The following is a 16,094-nucleotide window of genomic DNA, read 5'->3' as shown; positions in this document are numbered from 1 at the left end:
GTATGGCACATACAGGAAGGGTAGGGTAGGCAGAGTATGGCACACACAGGCAGGGCAGGCAGAGTATGGCACACGCAGGCAGCATAGAGCAGTCAGAGTATGGCGCACACAGGCAGGGCAGGCAGAGTATGGTACACGCACAATAAGCATAGGGCAGGCAGAGTATGGCACAAAGGCAGTTCAGGCATAGTATGGCACACACAGGCAGCATAGGGTAGGCAGAGTATGTCACGGGACAAGGAAACCTATCATGACTACGCGGGTAAACTGATCATGACCACTCCAAGATAAACAGTTTGTACTGCAGTACATACAGTGACCCAATGCCTGCTCTTCCAGTCTGAGGTATGAACAGGCGAACAATGTGGGTGCCTACAGTCTAAGGTCTTAATGGTGTGAACAATGAAGGAGGTTACAGTCTGAATCTGAGGTGTGAAAAATGCAGCGGTCAGTTCATTTCAGTACTGATACCAATTAAAGCTTACACAAAGATGAGTAGTCACAGCAGCCAGACAGGTGGGGGGGGGGGGGGGGGGGGCGAGCCACCAGTTGGAGAGCAGTGTAATAGAAAGTGCGTAAGAAGAATTTATTTGCATTTTTATTCAAATACTACAGATTCAGAACACTGTAGCAAAGCTTTTCCATTTAAAGACATTTTTGGGTATTATGTCACTCACACTAGCATATTTTTAAGGAACTTCTATATGACTCCTGCTAAAGATAATAGAAGTTATGGGAGCAGATGGTTGAAATATGCCAGGAGAATCCACCCCATGTGACATCAGCCATCATGCCATTTTTAGCTTTGTTTTACCCCTGACCTAGATCTTTCTTTGTCTGTGAGTGCCACAGTACAGACGAGCAGACTGATTCCCAAACAGGGGTAACCCTAAAGGAGCTAAAGCACACATGAACTCAGGCACTAAAACACAACCTGTAATATTTTAGCAGACCAAGTTTTGTGATCCATTCTACTTTCTAAAGCTTGTAATTTATATTCATTAGTTTTTATTTTTTAGTAAGTATTTCTTAGTAAGCTCTAAAAATACATTATGATCTATCACAATATATTTTACCAGAGATACAAATACAATGATGTAACGGTGAATAATAGTGCTGTAAAAAAAATCACGTCCCCCGAGATTTCATTAAAAAACAAAAACACTGACATCATATAACCTTTAATAAACATAAATTAATTGTGGACTCTCCATCTGTGAGTGAACTTCAATTCCCAAAGGCCTTAGCTGCAGGCAGTAGTTATCCAGCAAAAACTGGAGTGACAAAGGCTGCTTAGTGCCAACATACAAACAGCTCATAACAGCTTCTCATGTTATCATAATGTAATGCTTGCTAGAATAGAATGTAAAATATATCATAAGCTTAAATAAACTGTCACTTATAAAAAAAAAATGTCCTTTATTATTTAAAGGACCAGTAACATCAAAAAATTGAAGTGTTTTAAAGTAATTAAAATATAATGTGCTGTTGCTCTGCAAAAAACTGGTGTTTTTGCTACAGAAAAGCTACTATATAAATAAGCTGCTGTGTTATCATGGGGGCAGCCATTCAAGCTGGAAAAAAGGAGAAAAGGCACAGGTTACATAGCAGATAACTAGTAGATAAGCCCCATATAATGGGGGTTTATCTGTTATCTGCTAAGTAACCTGTGCCTTTTCTCCTTTGAATGGCTTCCCCAGCCTATGAGGCTTCTGATCATCTAAACGGGAGAAATATGGGCACTATAGAGAGAACTGAAGGTATGCCTGCAGCTTGAGATTAACTCTTTACTAGCCTTTCCTTCTCCTTTAAGCCAGAGCAACCAATTAACAGGTAGTATTTATCGGTCTGCTCTTGTGTATTGCTGTATTGGCTGTACCTGTGACTAAAGCAGCTCTTTAAAGGTAATTGTTTTTTTTTTTTAAAATACATGATTTTAAGCAGCCAAAAAATGCTGAGCCAACGCTCCAGAAGTCAAACCCCTTGACTAACATGAGAATCGCCAGCAAATCCTTGACAGATCATAGTTGCATGGAAAAGTAGACTGCTGGATTATGTGTCCTATGCCACAAGAAGTAAAATAAGTCTTCCTGCTGAGTAGCTGGATCTAATTTATATCATTACATTATTGTATCATATAGAAAAGAGTAATGTAATACCATAACCCCCTTGCTTAAATTGTCTTACTCTGCCTAGAGGATTGTCCTGCAGAAGGGCATGCTGTAGAGAGGGTGCCACTTCCCCAAGCTGGAGCATATGACAGAGATCAGTCAGCTCTTCTTGGTCCAGAGATCCAGTACCAGTAGTGTCAAAGCTGTCAAAAAGTTCCTTGAGTCGGGCTTCATACTGGTCCTGCTCAGCTTCATCCATCCCATAGTCCACCACAGTTTCCTAAAAAAGAATGAATTAATTAGTATCTGCTAGAAAAATAATTTTAGTGGTAACTTGACAGCTTTTATTGACTAACTGATTTATGTAAGAATGCACGCTTTAAAGAAAAAAGATTACATTTGTTTTCTCACAATAGAAGTCTGAAATGGGCATGTGAAATGAAGAAATGTGAATATGTATAAGGATTTCTTGTTTGCCCTGATCCAAGCACTTGGGTACTAAATATGCAATGTGAATATTTATTAGGGACAAGTGAGTGGTTATTTGATGCTGTCATGCCCTTTGAAATGTTCATGTTTCACATGGAGGATGGGGAGGTTGTAAGTTCCTTGGATACATGCAGAATGGGGGTGGGGGTTATAGTTCATAGTTGTACATGAAGCTTTTATCCCTGTTGAAACCACATATTCCAATGGCCAGTGTAAAAGGCATACAACTCACAGACCAAAGCTGAGCCAGCTTTTGAACCTAAATTTCAGATTTAGTCATTTTGAAGAAATTACATCTGAGGCATTTTAAAGCACTTACTGGGGGGGTGGGGTTAGAGAAAATTCCTATTTCCCCCACAGCACGGATTTGATGCTCATAGAGCACGCAGAATTAAAGGATGGATGTTTCTCTTTTTATTCCCTGTCTCCTTGATTAGATTATGCTAGCACATAAAGCTTCTTGAAAAAAAGATTTGATCAACTGCCAAAACATGCAGCGTAATTAGCAATCATAATGAAGTCATTCTCCTGAAATAGACAAGAATCCTGTGTTTTTCCTCAGTATCTTTCTAAAACAAATATCTGTTTATTTTTCTACAGTAGTTTTTCCACCTGGCTTATCCAAAGCCTTTAATTTATTTTCCCACTGTGATAATTATTAACAAAAAAATCAAAGATGGTGCTGAAAACTGGATCCTTCCAACTGTTTGAGGAGACGCCAAACAAACCGTGTTATATATGTAGTAGGCATGCAGAGGCAAATCACAGCTTCTAAGCTTTGTACAACCTCATTAATACATTATAGCACAGCACACACCTTTGGCACAGGACATAAAATCTATCCAATTCTGGAACAAACCCACTGCTTGCCATTTTCAACTGAAGTAACAGTTTGAAAAGCAGATGGTGAAAACTCCTCAGAGCCAAACTTGGCTGTATAAAAATGTTCTGAAAACATGTTGAACTTAGACCATTTTTATCTTAAGGATATAAATACAAACTAATTTACAAAACAAATATAACATAATTTTAATCCCTGGTATGTCACAGACAGCAGTACCATATATTTTCCAAACCTGATGTTTTAGGTTAGAAAGTAGAACAAAACGGGGATGATTCCCCCTCCTCCTTTATGTACAGGTACCCCCACACAGACATTAAAAATTGACTCCTTAACTAGGACTCCCAAATCTTTGTAAGTACTATATAGCCGCCCAATTGACACATATTCACTTTCAACACACCAACAATACTTTACTTTACACTCCTCTATGGGTGCACCTAGAAAACAATATGGCAGCCCCCTACACTGCAGAATCCTTGCTTTGGACACAAGTGATGCATAGACGACCTATCACTAGACCTACTTTGCGACATTCTTTGGCAATTTGGGATATCTATACAGCACCATATAAATTATATTCTCCCCATACCCCAGTAGCACCATTATTTAAACACCTCCAATTTACCCCGGGACATCAAATGCGCTTATTCCAATGGTGGATAGATCAAAATCTTGTTAGAGTTAAGAACCTACTCACAGTGAGAGGTCCATTTACACTTGACTATTTGAGAGAAAGGTATAATCTTCCACATCTGGAATACTTCCATGCATCCCAAATACTTCACATTATATCACAATGTTGGAAGCAGTATATACCTCAATCTACAAATCAAACATATTTTGAAAAATAGTGCACAGATGGAATTGTTCCTCCAAAAGCTATTACAATTCTATACCAACATATTAACTCCCCAAAACAATTATTAGATCTCCAATATATCAAGTCTTGGAATAAGGAATTAGGTAAAACACTTGAAGATTCCGACTGGAAGAAACTATGGGAAAATACATGAAAAAGCTCAAACAACACTATTTTATTGGAAGCAAGTTATAAAGTGCTCTTTCGATGGTATCTCACACCAAAGAAATTATCACATATTTATCCAAACACTAGTGAGAATTGTTTTAGGGGATGCTCTATACCAGGGACAATGGCTTGTCCACAAGCAATTAGATATTGGATACGGGTATATAACATGATATTTGCAGTTTTAAATGTCAATTTGCAAAAAGACCCATATGTTGCATTAATGGGAGCACCAGCTCAAGGGTTGACAAACACACAAAGGAGACTAATTAATCAGATATTTCTGGCTGCAAGACAAGTCCTAGCGAGATCTTGGAAATCCCCTTCTATAAACTATAATTTACTTAAGCCCAAAATTGACTGGATATTTATAAATGAAAAGCTAACCAGTATCACACTAGATAAATATCCATTGTTTCTTAAAATCTGGCAACTACAAATTTGGAGGGACTCTTCCTACCCAGTTACTATCTATTTAACCAAATAGTAGTAAAGTGTTCTTAAATTGAACTATGTACAATTGAACAATATATTCCTCTGTTCTTATCTACCTTTTCTTTTTCTCTTCTGTTATTATGGAAATATATTTGTCATTGCCATTTTCCAAACTGGCACACAGTATCACAAATAAGATAATGACAACTGTATCTCTATATAAAGATAATATGTAGCATTATGACAATATTATTCAACTGTTAAAAAAAATATGCAACTTGATTCACGTAACGTGAAATGTTTATTTTGTTTCTAAAAAACAATAAAAAATTATAGAAAAAAAAAATTGACTCCTTAAAGGAGAATGCAAGTCAAAATATAAAAAGCATACTACCCAATAGTCCTCCAATTGTTTAGTAAAAAACGTCACACTTTTGGCTCACCTAATCAAATATTTACTCAGTCACACTTACTTCACATTTTCTAGAACAGGCAGCCATCTCTAAAAAGGTATTCTCCCTTCCTTTCCCTCCTTGCTTCATACTGCACATGTGTTTCATTGCTCCCCCCCCTCCCCTCTGCCAGATCCGCTTCTGATTGGCTGGTGGGCATGTGTAGCTCAGAACAGGAGACAGGATCAAGTTACACACATGCTCAGAGAATAGGAAGGCTGCCGCTGGCACCTACAGGAAGGGGAGAGAGATTTCAGTGATGTCACTGTAGTCTTCACACTGCTGTAGGCTGCCAGCACCATATCTCAGAGAAGCAAGCAGGGATCTGGAAATTTAGATATACAGTAAGTACTTAAAAAGAATGCCTTTAGTCTTACTTTTAATTTAGATTAACCTTTCATTGTCCTTAAAGTCCCACTAACAACGCTTCACCCACCCACCATTGCACCCTAGGCATGTGCCTCTTCTGCCTACCCCTAGTTGAGTCCTCAGTATTAAGGGACTAGAAAAGCAAAGGAAAGGGTGTGAATCTGCATTACTAAGCTACAATTTGCATTACCACCTGGAGAAGGGTGACTGAAGCCTATGGCCACTTGTATTCCCTCACACTGGCCCAGTTTTGTTTGGGCTGTTTGCCCAATTTCTACTATACTGTCTGATCGTCTGGGCATAGGTGTCTGCATGGGGTTCAGCTTTTGACATTAAGTCCAGTCAGATCACAGTTGACTTGTGCAAACTGGAAACTTCATCACTCATGCACCATGTTGACATGTGCATGGAAAGCATACAATGCATCAACAGCTCCTCTTTGCCGCCTGTCAGATCGGATCATTCAAATGGCTGACCTGAATGAACAGAACAATGGCAAAATCCTGTGTATAGCCAACCAAATCTTATTAGTCTATTCGTCCTGCAGGCCAGTTAACTGGATACCTATAGGGGTCAGTCAGTATATGCCACCTAGATGACAAAGCACTGCCACACTAAGGGGCAGAATTATCAAAATGTGAGATTAGATTTTAGCACTGAAAAACTTGCCCACTTTCTATTCATTCCTGTGGGATTCAACCTCCAGCGATTAAAATGCTTGGTATTCAAATATCCTAAGAGACATTCAGAAATTACTTATGGTACTGTCATACTGCTTACTTGTGTGAACTGCCAAACTGCTAACTCTGTCAAGCAAAGATGGAACAAAATTCTCAAAGACCAAAAACATAGAATGCATTACCATGCAAAAGCTTTAAACCAAAGTAATCATGGGTGTGAGGTTACCCTTCAGAGCCAGCAATTTGGATCAAATTAACTTTTACAGACTGGTAACAAATATGGTTTGCCCAACTAAATATACTGTATTTCTTACACTGGTTGCAACAAATTACATTAACATAATTGCTTTAGTAATGTAGCCGTATATGGAACTACAATTATATTAAAATAATCTTGGTTTTCTTTCATTTAACGTGAAGTGATGTAGCACAGTTGGTGATTTCAGAAGTGTGGCAAGTATTTAAAGGAACAGTAACTCCAAAAAATGAAAGAGCTTTAAATTAATATAAATATAATGTACTGTTGCCCTGCACTGGTAAAACTGGTGTGTTTGCTACAGTAACACTACTATAATTTATATAATAAGCTGCTGTGTAGCCCCGGGGGCAGCCATTCAAGCTGGAAAAAAGGAGAAAAGGCACAGGTTACATAGCAGATAACAGATACGTTCTGTAGAGAACAATAGTGTTTTATCTGTTATCTGCTATGTGCCTGTGCCTTTTCTCCTTTGAATGGCTGCCCCCATGGCTACACAGCAGCTTATTTATATAAATTATAGTAGACTTTCTGAAGTAAACACACAACTTTTACCAGTGCAGGGCAGCAGCACATTATATTTTAGTTACTTTTATACACTTTCATTTTTTGGTGTTACTGTTCCTTTAATTGATGTAAAAATGATAGATTAACACTGGTAGGCTGTTGGTATATATTGTGCTCATCAAATTATTCTACTCAGGACCCTGGACTGGAAGCCCACTAAGAAATTGAGCAATAAAGCATAATTGGTTAGTAGTATGTAAATGCTAGTCACAAGATTAACAAAAAATTAAAAGCCCTTTGAAAGCTGATCAGTAATATTTGTTCTGATTTCCTTCACAAGCTACAACAGAACATCACCACCCTTTATTTATATAGGGCCAGCAAGGTATATCGCCCTTTATAATAATTTATAACAAACGGAATTTAACAAAAAAGGGTTACAATAAAATTATGGGATTAGACGACTCTGCTCACTGTTTTGTTTAAATGCTAAGCTAGATCATAATTTATCACATATACTATCAAAAATTCATGAACATTAGTGCAATGGGGAAATAACATTGGAAAAGATATAAAACCAACAGAAGGGATTTTTTATTGAGAAGTTTCCGCAGAATAAAAATGAATAATGAAGTGGTCCATGTCCAGGAAATAGCTGATTTTTGGCCAGTGACTGCTGCCAATACCAGACATATGTAGGTCACTGCTTCCTGGTGCTGAAGACCATACAATGCTTGGCCACATGACAAAAGGAATAACTGCTGTCAGACTCAGCAACATTTGGATTGATTATCTACAAATCAGTTTTATAACTAACAAATTAAAGTGCTTCTTCTTGCTATCATACATAGGTTGCTAATCATTTTTAAATATCTGATACATTTGTAAGAAGCTGATATATTTGTAAGGTGCTGTAAACAATACAGTTGTACTTGGGATCTACCAACTGTGGACTGAAATATGTGAACTGTGTTTTACATTCATTTCTAAAACACAGTCCTTAAAGTTGGCCATAAACAGGCTGATAAATGCTGTTGACTCCCCCTTTAGCTTACTGGGTCATGTATGTGGCCCGCCCGTCAGGTAATAAGCAAATCAACACGCTGATCCTGCCCTTGGCTGATGGGTCTCTATATGCCTTAATATTGTCTAGACCATCTCCAACCAGTGGCTAGTGAGCAACATAATGTTGCTCCCATTGGCCTCAAATTTGGTGCCCATTTTTTAATTTCTGACTTGTAGGCATGTTTTGGAGGCATAAAGACCAATATGAGTCCTTATTGGTCTTTGTGCTTGTGTTGTTCACCATCTTTTTTTTAAATCTTTACTTAAATGTTGCTCATGGGTAAAGAAAAGTTGGGGATCCCTGGTCTACAGCTTGGGTGGCCAAATTAGGCAGAGATCTGCTCATTTGGTGACAAATCAAATAGCGGATATCATTGTGTATAGCCAGCTTTAGGCCTTTGGCACACTTAATGCTGCTATATTATGGTCCAAATACACCTATTGGCCTATTTGTAAATTTTTTTCATAGAGATAAATTAGGAATACACTTAATGCAGACATGGTACTGGCAAGGAGGTGTCAGCTTTGAAACGTCAAAGCAAGACGTTTTGACTATAAGGAAACAAGTTTGATATGTATGTTTGATAAGTATGTAGAAAGTAAAGAAAAAAAAAAAAAAGGGGGCCCATTTACCAATAATCCATTCCTGCCCACTAGATAACACTGTGCTGTTTATAAAAGTATGTACCATAATTTCACGTGTTGGTAATTTTCCTAGTTGTTTCAACAGTAGCTGGCATGCTCAGTATTCTGATGGTCACAATTTTCTTTGACAAAGTCATGCAGATGACAGCTGATAAAGTCCTCTCACTGGAAGTGCACAGTTTGTGTGTGTTCCATAGACTCAATTTTAATGAAATCATTTTTTTGAATGATTTTCTTTTTCTCTTTCTTTTCTTTTTCTTTAATAATAAAATGGTACCTTGTACTTGATCCTAACGATCGATGATTAATCCTTATTGGAGGCAAAACAACCCTATTGGGTTTATTTAATGTTTAAATGATTTTCTTTTAATTGACGTAAGGTATAATGATCCAAATAATGGAAATATCCAGAAAACCCCAAGTCCCAAGCATCCTGGAAAACAGGTTTCAAACCTGTATAGATAAGAATATACAGTTCAGTCACATGTCTAGAAAACTTAAATCTATTACTGATGCATACAGACCATTATTACACTTAAATAATATATTTCTATATTTATGTCACTAGTGACAGTGGGACTATGCAGGCAGGCTGCATTTTGCATTTTTGGAAATGTATCTAATAAGTTAATAAGTTTCAGCCACTATCATACTGCCCATGCTGCCTGCCTCCAAGAAGATCTGGTTAATAGCATTCATAGGTGAGAAGCATGAAAGCTACTGATTATTGGTTGCATTTGTGTGCAAATAATCTTTTTGAGCCTGTGGGCAGAAAAGGGGGAAAGAGCAGCAAATTATTATAAAGGCTTATTTCCCAGACTCTCAGGCAGACTGCTTTAATGTTTACAACAATGTATTGGGCATACACATATTATAAATAACATAAATAATTGTTTCAACTCTCAGCAGGGCGATATATTTTCTTTCAGATCCTGACTGGGCAAGAAGAATGATGTGTATTTCATTTCAAATTAACCAGACTGCTTTCTTCCAAAGCCTGAAACTATTAGCTAAAATATTTTGCTAGACTTCAGTAAAACATCATTAGTCATTTTACCAACACAGTGCTTGTAAATATGAAACATTCTCCTGTGTTTAATGCTAAATCATCTTAAGTGTTCTTCCAATAAAGAGGTCTATTCTTTGTGATCTACCCCCTTGGCAGCAAGTCTCTAAACAAGAGCATAAAGAGCGGCAAATTTATGCAAACAGCATTGAAAATAACAGTCCTGTTCTGAATATTCAACATAATTCTGAATACTAATTGTAACATATTAAGCGCTTTAAAAACAAACATGTGGCAGTATGAAAATGTGTTTCCTCTGAATTATATCAATTAGCCTAAATATCATCTTAAATTCTTTCCAGAATTGTTTAATTGCAAGCTAACAATTCTATTCAATAGGGAGTTACAACTACTCCTTTTGTTGCTCCCAGCATTCATAGTGACCCATAAGCCTTGAAGCTGCCTGTAAGAAGCTTCCAAGATGTTCAGCATGATCTCAGGGGGCCTAGGCAGTCCTGCTTTGTGGGACCCGATTACCTATATAAAGTCTGTGTTGTTCTGAGGACCATTATAAAAATAGCTATGCCTAAATACTAGTAAATATATTTTTTTTTAAATGCATAAAATAGTCATTTTTATATGAGAACGTTCCTGAATAGAAAAATAGAAATATTGTGAGCTATGTTTCTAGTGGAAATGACGAGATAATGCTCTGACAAAGTCTGTGTAAACAAAGAGCTTTAGTGATCAAAGCAATGAATGGATACCAAAGCCATGTCTAGGAAGTGAACAGCATCCGTGCAATGTAAATGGTAATCAGCTGCACTTGGCATATCCTATCTACCCCAAGCACTGTGTATATCTAGCTCTGAAAAGAGACAAAAGCCTGATTTACATGAGCGACTCACTCATTCAATATGATTTGCTGCTCTACCAAATCTAACGCTTTTTTTTTTTTGTTTTTTTTCTGTGAAGTGCAAACATCTAGTCAACTTTCTACCCATTTATTATCATGCAACTAACCAATAAGACCTATTTTTCTAGGGATGAGCATTTATACGTTCATATGTGTATGCAGGCAGATAATAGTGAAAGCAACCTATTATTTGTCTGCTTCAGGACAATGGCATGCAACATAGTTGGATCATGCAATGGAAAAAACACAATGAAAACAAATGATCTGCTTTTAAGATGAACCAATAAAATAGTAACAATAAAATCAAAGTGAACATTAACAGTGTTTATATATAATTAATTTAAAGAAAATATAATTTTTACACTCTGCAATGGATTCATCAGCTGATATCCAAGCCACAATATACAATAAGAGCAAAAGGAAATAACAGCATAGTTCTAAGGGTTTGCAACCTAACCTCCATTATTAAATAGAACTTTAGTGGAAAAAGCACACATTTAGAATGCTAGAGGCAAAGTGAAAAAAAAATTCCAGAGTGCCATGGATGCACCCAAGGCTATCAAGAAATTAAAGCCAGTAGGTGCTTTATGGATAAAAGAGAAGGAACACATGATGTGGGCAAGTTAGTTCTTATTTGTCACTCTCAGTTTCTATTGTCTGCCAGCTGGTGGCTCTTAATGGACATTTGTCTATGAGCATACACATGTAGCATTCATTTACCAGTAATTTGCCTGTGCTTGTTTGAAGGAGACACAAAGCAAAGCTTCACCTCCCCTAGCAACTGAGGTGTGTTAGGAGCCACAACAAGTCCATTACCACTAACACAAACACTTCACACCCTGCCTACAGCTCTGTTGAAACAAACATTAGTGTGCAGACAGTACTCAGTGGGATTGCATTCAGTATAATTATACCCAAGCCCTATGACCCTATTTACGGAGGGAGATTAGCTCTTGCTGTAACCCATATATTAAACACATATAAGAGAGAAGCTTTTGTGTCTGGGGCAAACAAATATTAGGCTCAGCTGCACACAGAAATGGTCTGATATGTTCATTAGTTTAAACCCCCCCTGTAATCCAGAGAACTGCAGAAAATCTCAAATACCATATGGCTGATATGATGACATACAACCTCTTGCACACATTGGAGTGATCATAAAATGTCCCCTCATATGCATTATTATGGGTTAAAAGTTATTTTTTTTCACAGAAAGTCACCTTAAATGTGTTACCTTTTGCTTCTAGAAAAAGTAAGCAGCTAACTAGATGGGTCAACAATCAAGAAATGATGTCAGCAAAAGGGTTAATGGGCTGGATACAAGCAAAACATTTGGAAAAGTGGTTTGCTTTCCCTTGGAAATTCATGGCCATACTTTGTTGAAAGTGACAATAAAAGGAAGCAGATGGGAGCGTTAAAGGAAAAATTAACTACACCAGAGCTCATCCACAAGCCCAGGCAACTAACTGTGCCAGCCTAGCCAGAAAAAAACAGCTAATTCCCAGAGAGAAATGCACAGCACCCAAGGGTTCTTTGCTGTCAGCCCCCATGGATCACATGCACTGTTGTAATGAAATAATGCTACAGGCTGCAGAACGAATACAGGGACTGTCAAACTCCCTTTCTGGACTACAGCTCCCATGCCAGCCAACAAAAAGGGCAGATTATGGGTTTAACTCTTTGGTTACATCAGCTGCTATATTTTTTAAATATCCGATGTATGATTTCACTATAAATACACACCACTACCCTTGGCAGTGCTATACACTGTGTTATTCATTAAGCAGGGAGAGAAGTATGATGGCAACTGCAAATCAGCATAGAAACTCCATAGTGACAACAGTTGTGTGGCTTCACTGAACCACTGAGGCAGTTTCCCAGTCCAGTAGAAGCTAGTGCTGCACATTAGTAGTACCAAGAGTATATTGTGTATTCATCCTGGCACAGCCACTGCATAAACCCCTGGCACAAGCCCTTTACCAATCCCCATGACCTTTAAAGTTTATGTCTCCCAGTTAGTGCCAAGAGATCCGTTAAACCATGCAATGGCAGTATCTGTATCCCTAGCAGTGGCACAAGATCTCTTCTCATCACCAAACATGCTCATTAGGTGCCCCTAGCAGTGGCACAAGATCTCTTCTCATCACCAAACATGCTCATTAGGTGCCCCTGGCAGTGGCACAAGATCTCTACTCATCACCAAACATGCTCATTAGGTGCCCCTGGCAGTGGCACAAGATCTCTACTCATCACCAAACATGCTCATTAGGTGCCCCTGGCAGTGGCACAAGATCTCTACTCATCACCAAACATGCTCATTAGGTGCCCCTGGCAGTGGCACAAGATCTCTACTCATCACCAAACATGCTCATTAGGTGCCCCTGGCAGTGGCACAAGATCTCTACTCATCACCAAACATGCTCATTAGGTGCCCCTGGCAGTGGCACAAGATCTCTACTCATCACCAAACATGCTCATTAGGTGCCCCTGGCAGTGGCACAAGATCTCTACTCATCACCAAACATGCTCATTAGGTGCCCCTGGCAGTGGCACAAGATCTCTACTCATCACCAAACATGCTCATTAGGTGCCCCTGGCAGTGGCACAAGATCTCTACTCATCACCAAACATGCTCATTAGGTGCCCCTGGCAGTGGCACAAGATCTCTACTCATCACCAAACATGCTCATTAGGTGCCCCTGGCAGTGGCACAAGATCTCTACTCATCACCAAACATGCTCATTAGGTGCCCCTGGCAGTGGCACAAGATCTCTACTCATCACCAAACATGCTCATTAGGTGCCCCTGGCAGTGGCACAAGATCTCTACTCATCACCAAACATGCTCATTAGGTGCCCCTGGCAGTGGCACAAGATCTCTACTCATCACCAAACATGCTCATTAGGTGCCCCTGGCAGTGGTACATGATCTCTAAACGTAGCATGCATTCTAAGAGCCTGTATCCCATTCCCTGACAATAGCATGGCACAGTGATTTCCTGGCCAGACACCACTCTGGTTTCCTCTATTTTCGCTCGGGTAAGTACAGCTCTGTGCCACAAGCGCCCATGTGAGATGAGCGGCACAAGAAACGCGAGCATTGGGCTTGGCTCCTGGCTGATTCAGCATTTGGATCACAAGTACAGATTGGGCTTCCCTAAACCAGAGACCGCCCTCCCCTCTAAAACCGTTACATACCCCTCTTGTTCCTGCGCCAGAAGATCCGCTCTCACTCCATCCCGGGGCTGGGGCTGTGTGTGCGGAGAGCTGCCCTGTGTAGCGCGGTGACGGGGCCGGGGGAATGGGGACTGGATGCTGGAGTTGGTGAGCTTCTGGTCCCCTGGTCTCCACAGCCCGGTTACCCTTCCACCGATCTCTAGCTGAGCTGTTTGAATGGTCAGAGACAGTAGGAGGAGAGACCTTACGTCTGTAGGCGTGGGAAAGACATGGAACCCAGAGAGAAGGCGCACACGCTCCCCCCACAGGCAAACACGGGGAGCTGCCACAGAACGCAGCCAGCAGGGCAGGGAGCGGTGCGTCTGCTACTCGGATGCTGCGACCTAAGGTCAACCCAACCCCCCGACCGAATGAGTGGGGTTTAAAAAGTGAAAGAGCTGGAGGTTGATCGACTCTTGAATAAATCTCATGTCAGAAGAATGCTTCAGTTTTGTTATGCCCTAAAGCAGGCATTGTAATGCGCTACTACTTGTTACTGGGCATGTTCTGACCTATTACTTGTATCATGTTGAGCATTATAGCATCTGTATTACTTTTCTGCCAAGAACAATGCAGGCTTTTTTATTGGAATTACTGGTCTAGATACTCTTCAAAAAGTATCGGGGGTTTTGGTGAATAGAAGTGCATATTTCAAAATACACATTTTAGACAGTCTTAACTGGGCCATGCAGGAATGCCCCAATATACTGGGCCCAATAATACCATGTGGTAGAATGTCCTCCAAAATGTGCAGTAGGGGTAGGAAAATGGTGTAAGTGGGATATATATATATATAAAAAAAATTTTTCAATAAAACCACTTTTTCTTTTGTATCAAGTCCCTATGTGTGCGGCACTCTTTCTATTATATTTTTGTTTTTTGACCTGCACCAAGAGCATTTGGACTTGTATAGGGTGTGCTCCTCCCTGTATACTATATATATATATATATACAGTGGTGTGAAAAACTATTTTATTCCTGATTTCTTATTCTTTTGCATGTTTGTCACACTTAAATGTTTCTGCTCATCAAAAACCGTTAACTATTAGTCAAAGATAACATAATTGAACACAAAATGCAGTTTTTAAATGAAGGTTTACGTTATTAAGGGAGAAAAAAAACTCCAAATCTACATGGCCCTGTGTGAAAAAGTGATTGCCCCCCTTGTTAAAAAATAACTTAACTGTGGTTTATCACACCTGAGTTCAATTTCTGTAGTCACCCCCAGGCCTGATTACTGCCACACCTGTTTCAATCAAGAAATCACTTAAATAGGAGCTACCTGACACAGAGAAGTAGACCAAAAGCACCTCAAAAGCTAGACATCATGCCAAGATCCAAAGAAATTGAGGAACAAATGAGAACAAAAGTAATTGAGATCTATCAGTCTGGTAAAGGTTATAAAGCCATTTCTAAAGCTTTGGGACTCCAGCGAACCACAGTGAGAGCCATTATCCACAAATGGCAAAACATGGAACAGTGGTGAACCTTCCCAGGAGTGGCCGGCCGACCAAAATTACCCCAAGAGCGCAGAGACAACTCATCCGAGAGGCCACAAAAGACCCCAGGACAACATCTAAAGAACTGCAGGCCTCACTTGCCTCAATTAAGGTCAGTGTTCACGACTCCACCATAAGAAAGAGACTGGGCAAAAACGGCCTGCATGGCAGATTTCCAAGGCGCAAACCACTTTTAAGCAAAAAGAACATTAAGGCTCGTCTCAATTTTGCTAAAAAACATCTCAATGATTGCCAAGACTTTTGGGAAAATACCTTGTGGACCGACGAGACAAAAGTTGAACTTTTTGGAAGGTGCGTGTCCCGTTACATCTGGCGTAAAAGTAACACAGCATTTCAGAAAAAGAACATCATACCAACAGTAAAATATAGTGGTGGTAGTGTGATGGTCTGGGGTTGTTTTGCTGCTTCAGGACCTGGAAGGCTTGCTGTGATAGATGGAACCATGAATTCTACTGTCTACCAAAAAATCCTGAAGGAGAATGTCCGGCCATCTGTTCGTCAACTCAAGCTGAAGCGATGTTGGGTGCTGCAGCAGGACAATGACCCAAAACACACCA

The 16,094-nt window shown here is 39.5% G+C and overlaps 1 protein-coding gene across 4 annotated transcripts in view; it reads right to left on the bottom strand.

The window, feature by feature from the left end:
• Nucleotides 1–14,371, bottom strand: part of nin (ninein) — a 70,827-nt gene extending 56,456 nt beyond the window's left edge. For 3 of the 4 annotated variants that reach the window (XM_004917168.4, XM_004917167.3, XM_018096700.2), the window contains exons 1-2: nucleotides 14,000–14,265; nucleotides 2,188–2,391 (exon numbers count right to left, since the gene is read on the bottom strand). In XM_004917168.4, the coding sequence (XP_004917225.2) occupies nucleotides 2,188–2,370 (183 nt within the window). In that variant the 5' untranslated portion in view covers nucleotides 2,371–2,391; nucleotides 14,000–14,265. Of the gene's footprint in view, nucleotides 1–2,187; nucleotides 2,392–13,999 lie in introns of all 4 variants that reach the window. The other variant, XM_002936591.5, reaches the window with a different exon arrangement.
• Between the last annotated feature and the right edge of the window lie 1,723 nt (nucleotides 14,372–16,094).

Source organism: Xenopus tropicalis, chromosome 8 (assembly GCF_000004195.4).
Source record: "Xenopus tropicalis strain Nigerian chromosome 8, UCB_Xtro_10.0, whole genome shotgun sequence".
Classification (NCBI taxonomy): Eukaryota; Metazoa; Chordata; class Amphibia; order Anura; family Pipidae; genus Xenopus; species Xenopus tropicalis.
This window is presented reverse-complemented; position numbering and strand designations above follow the sequence as displayed.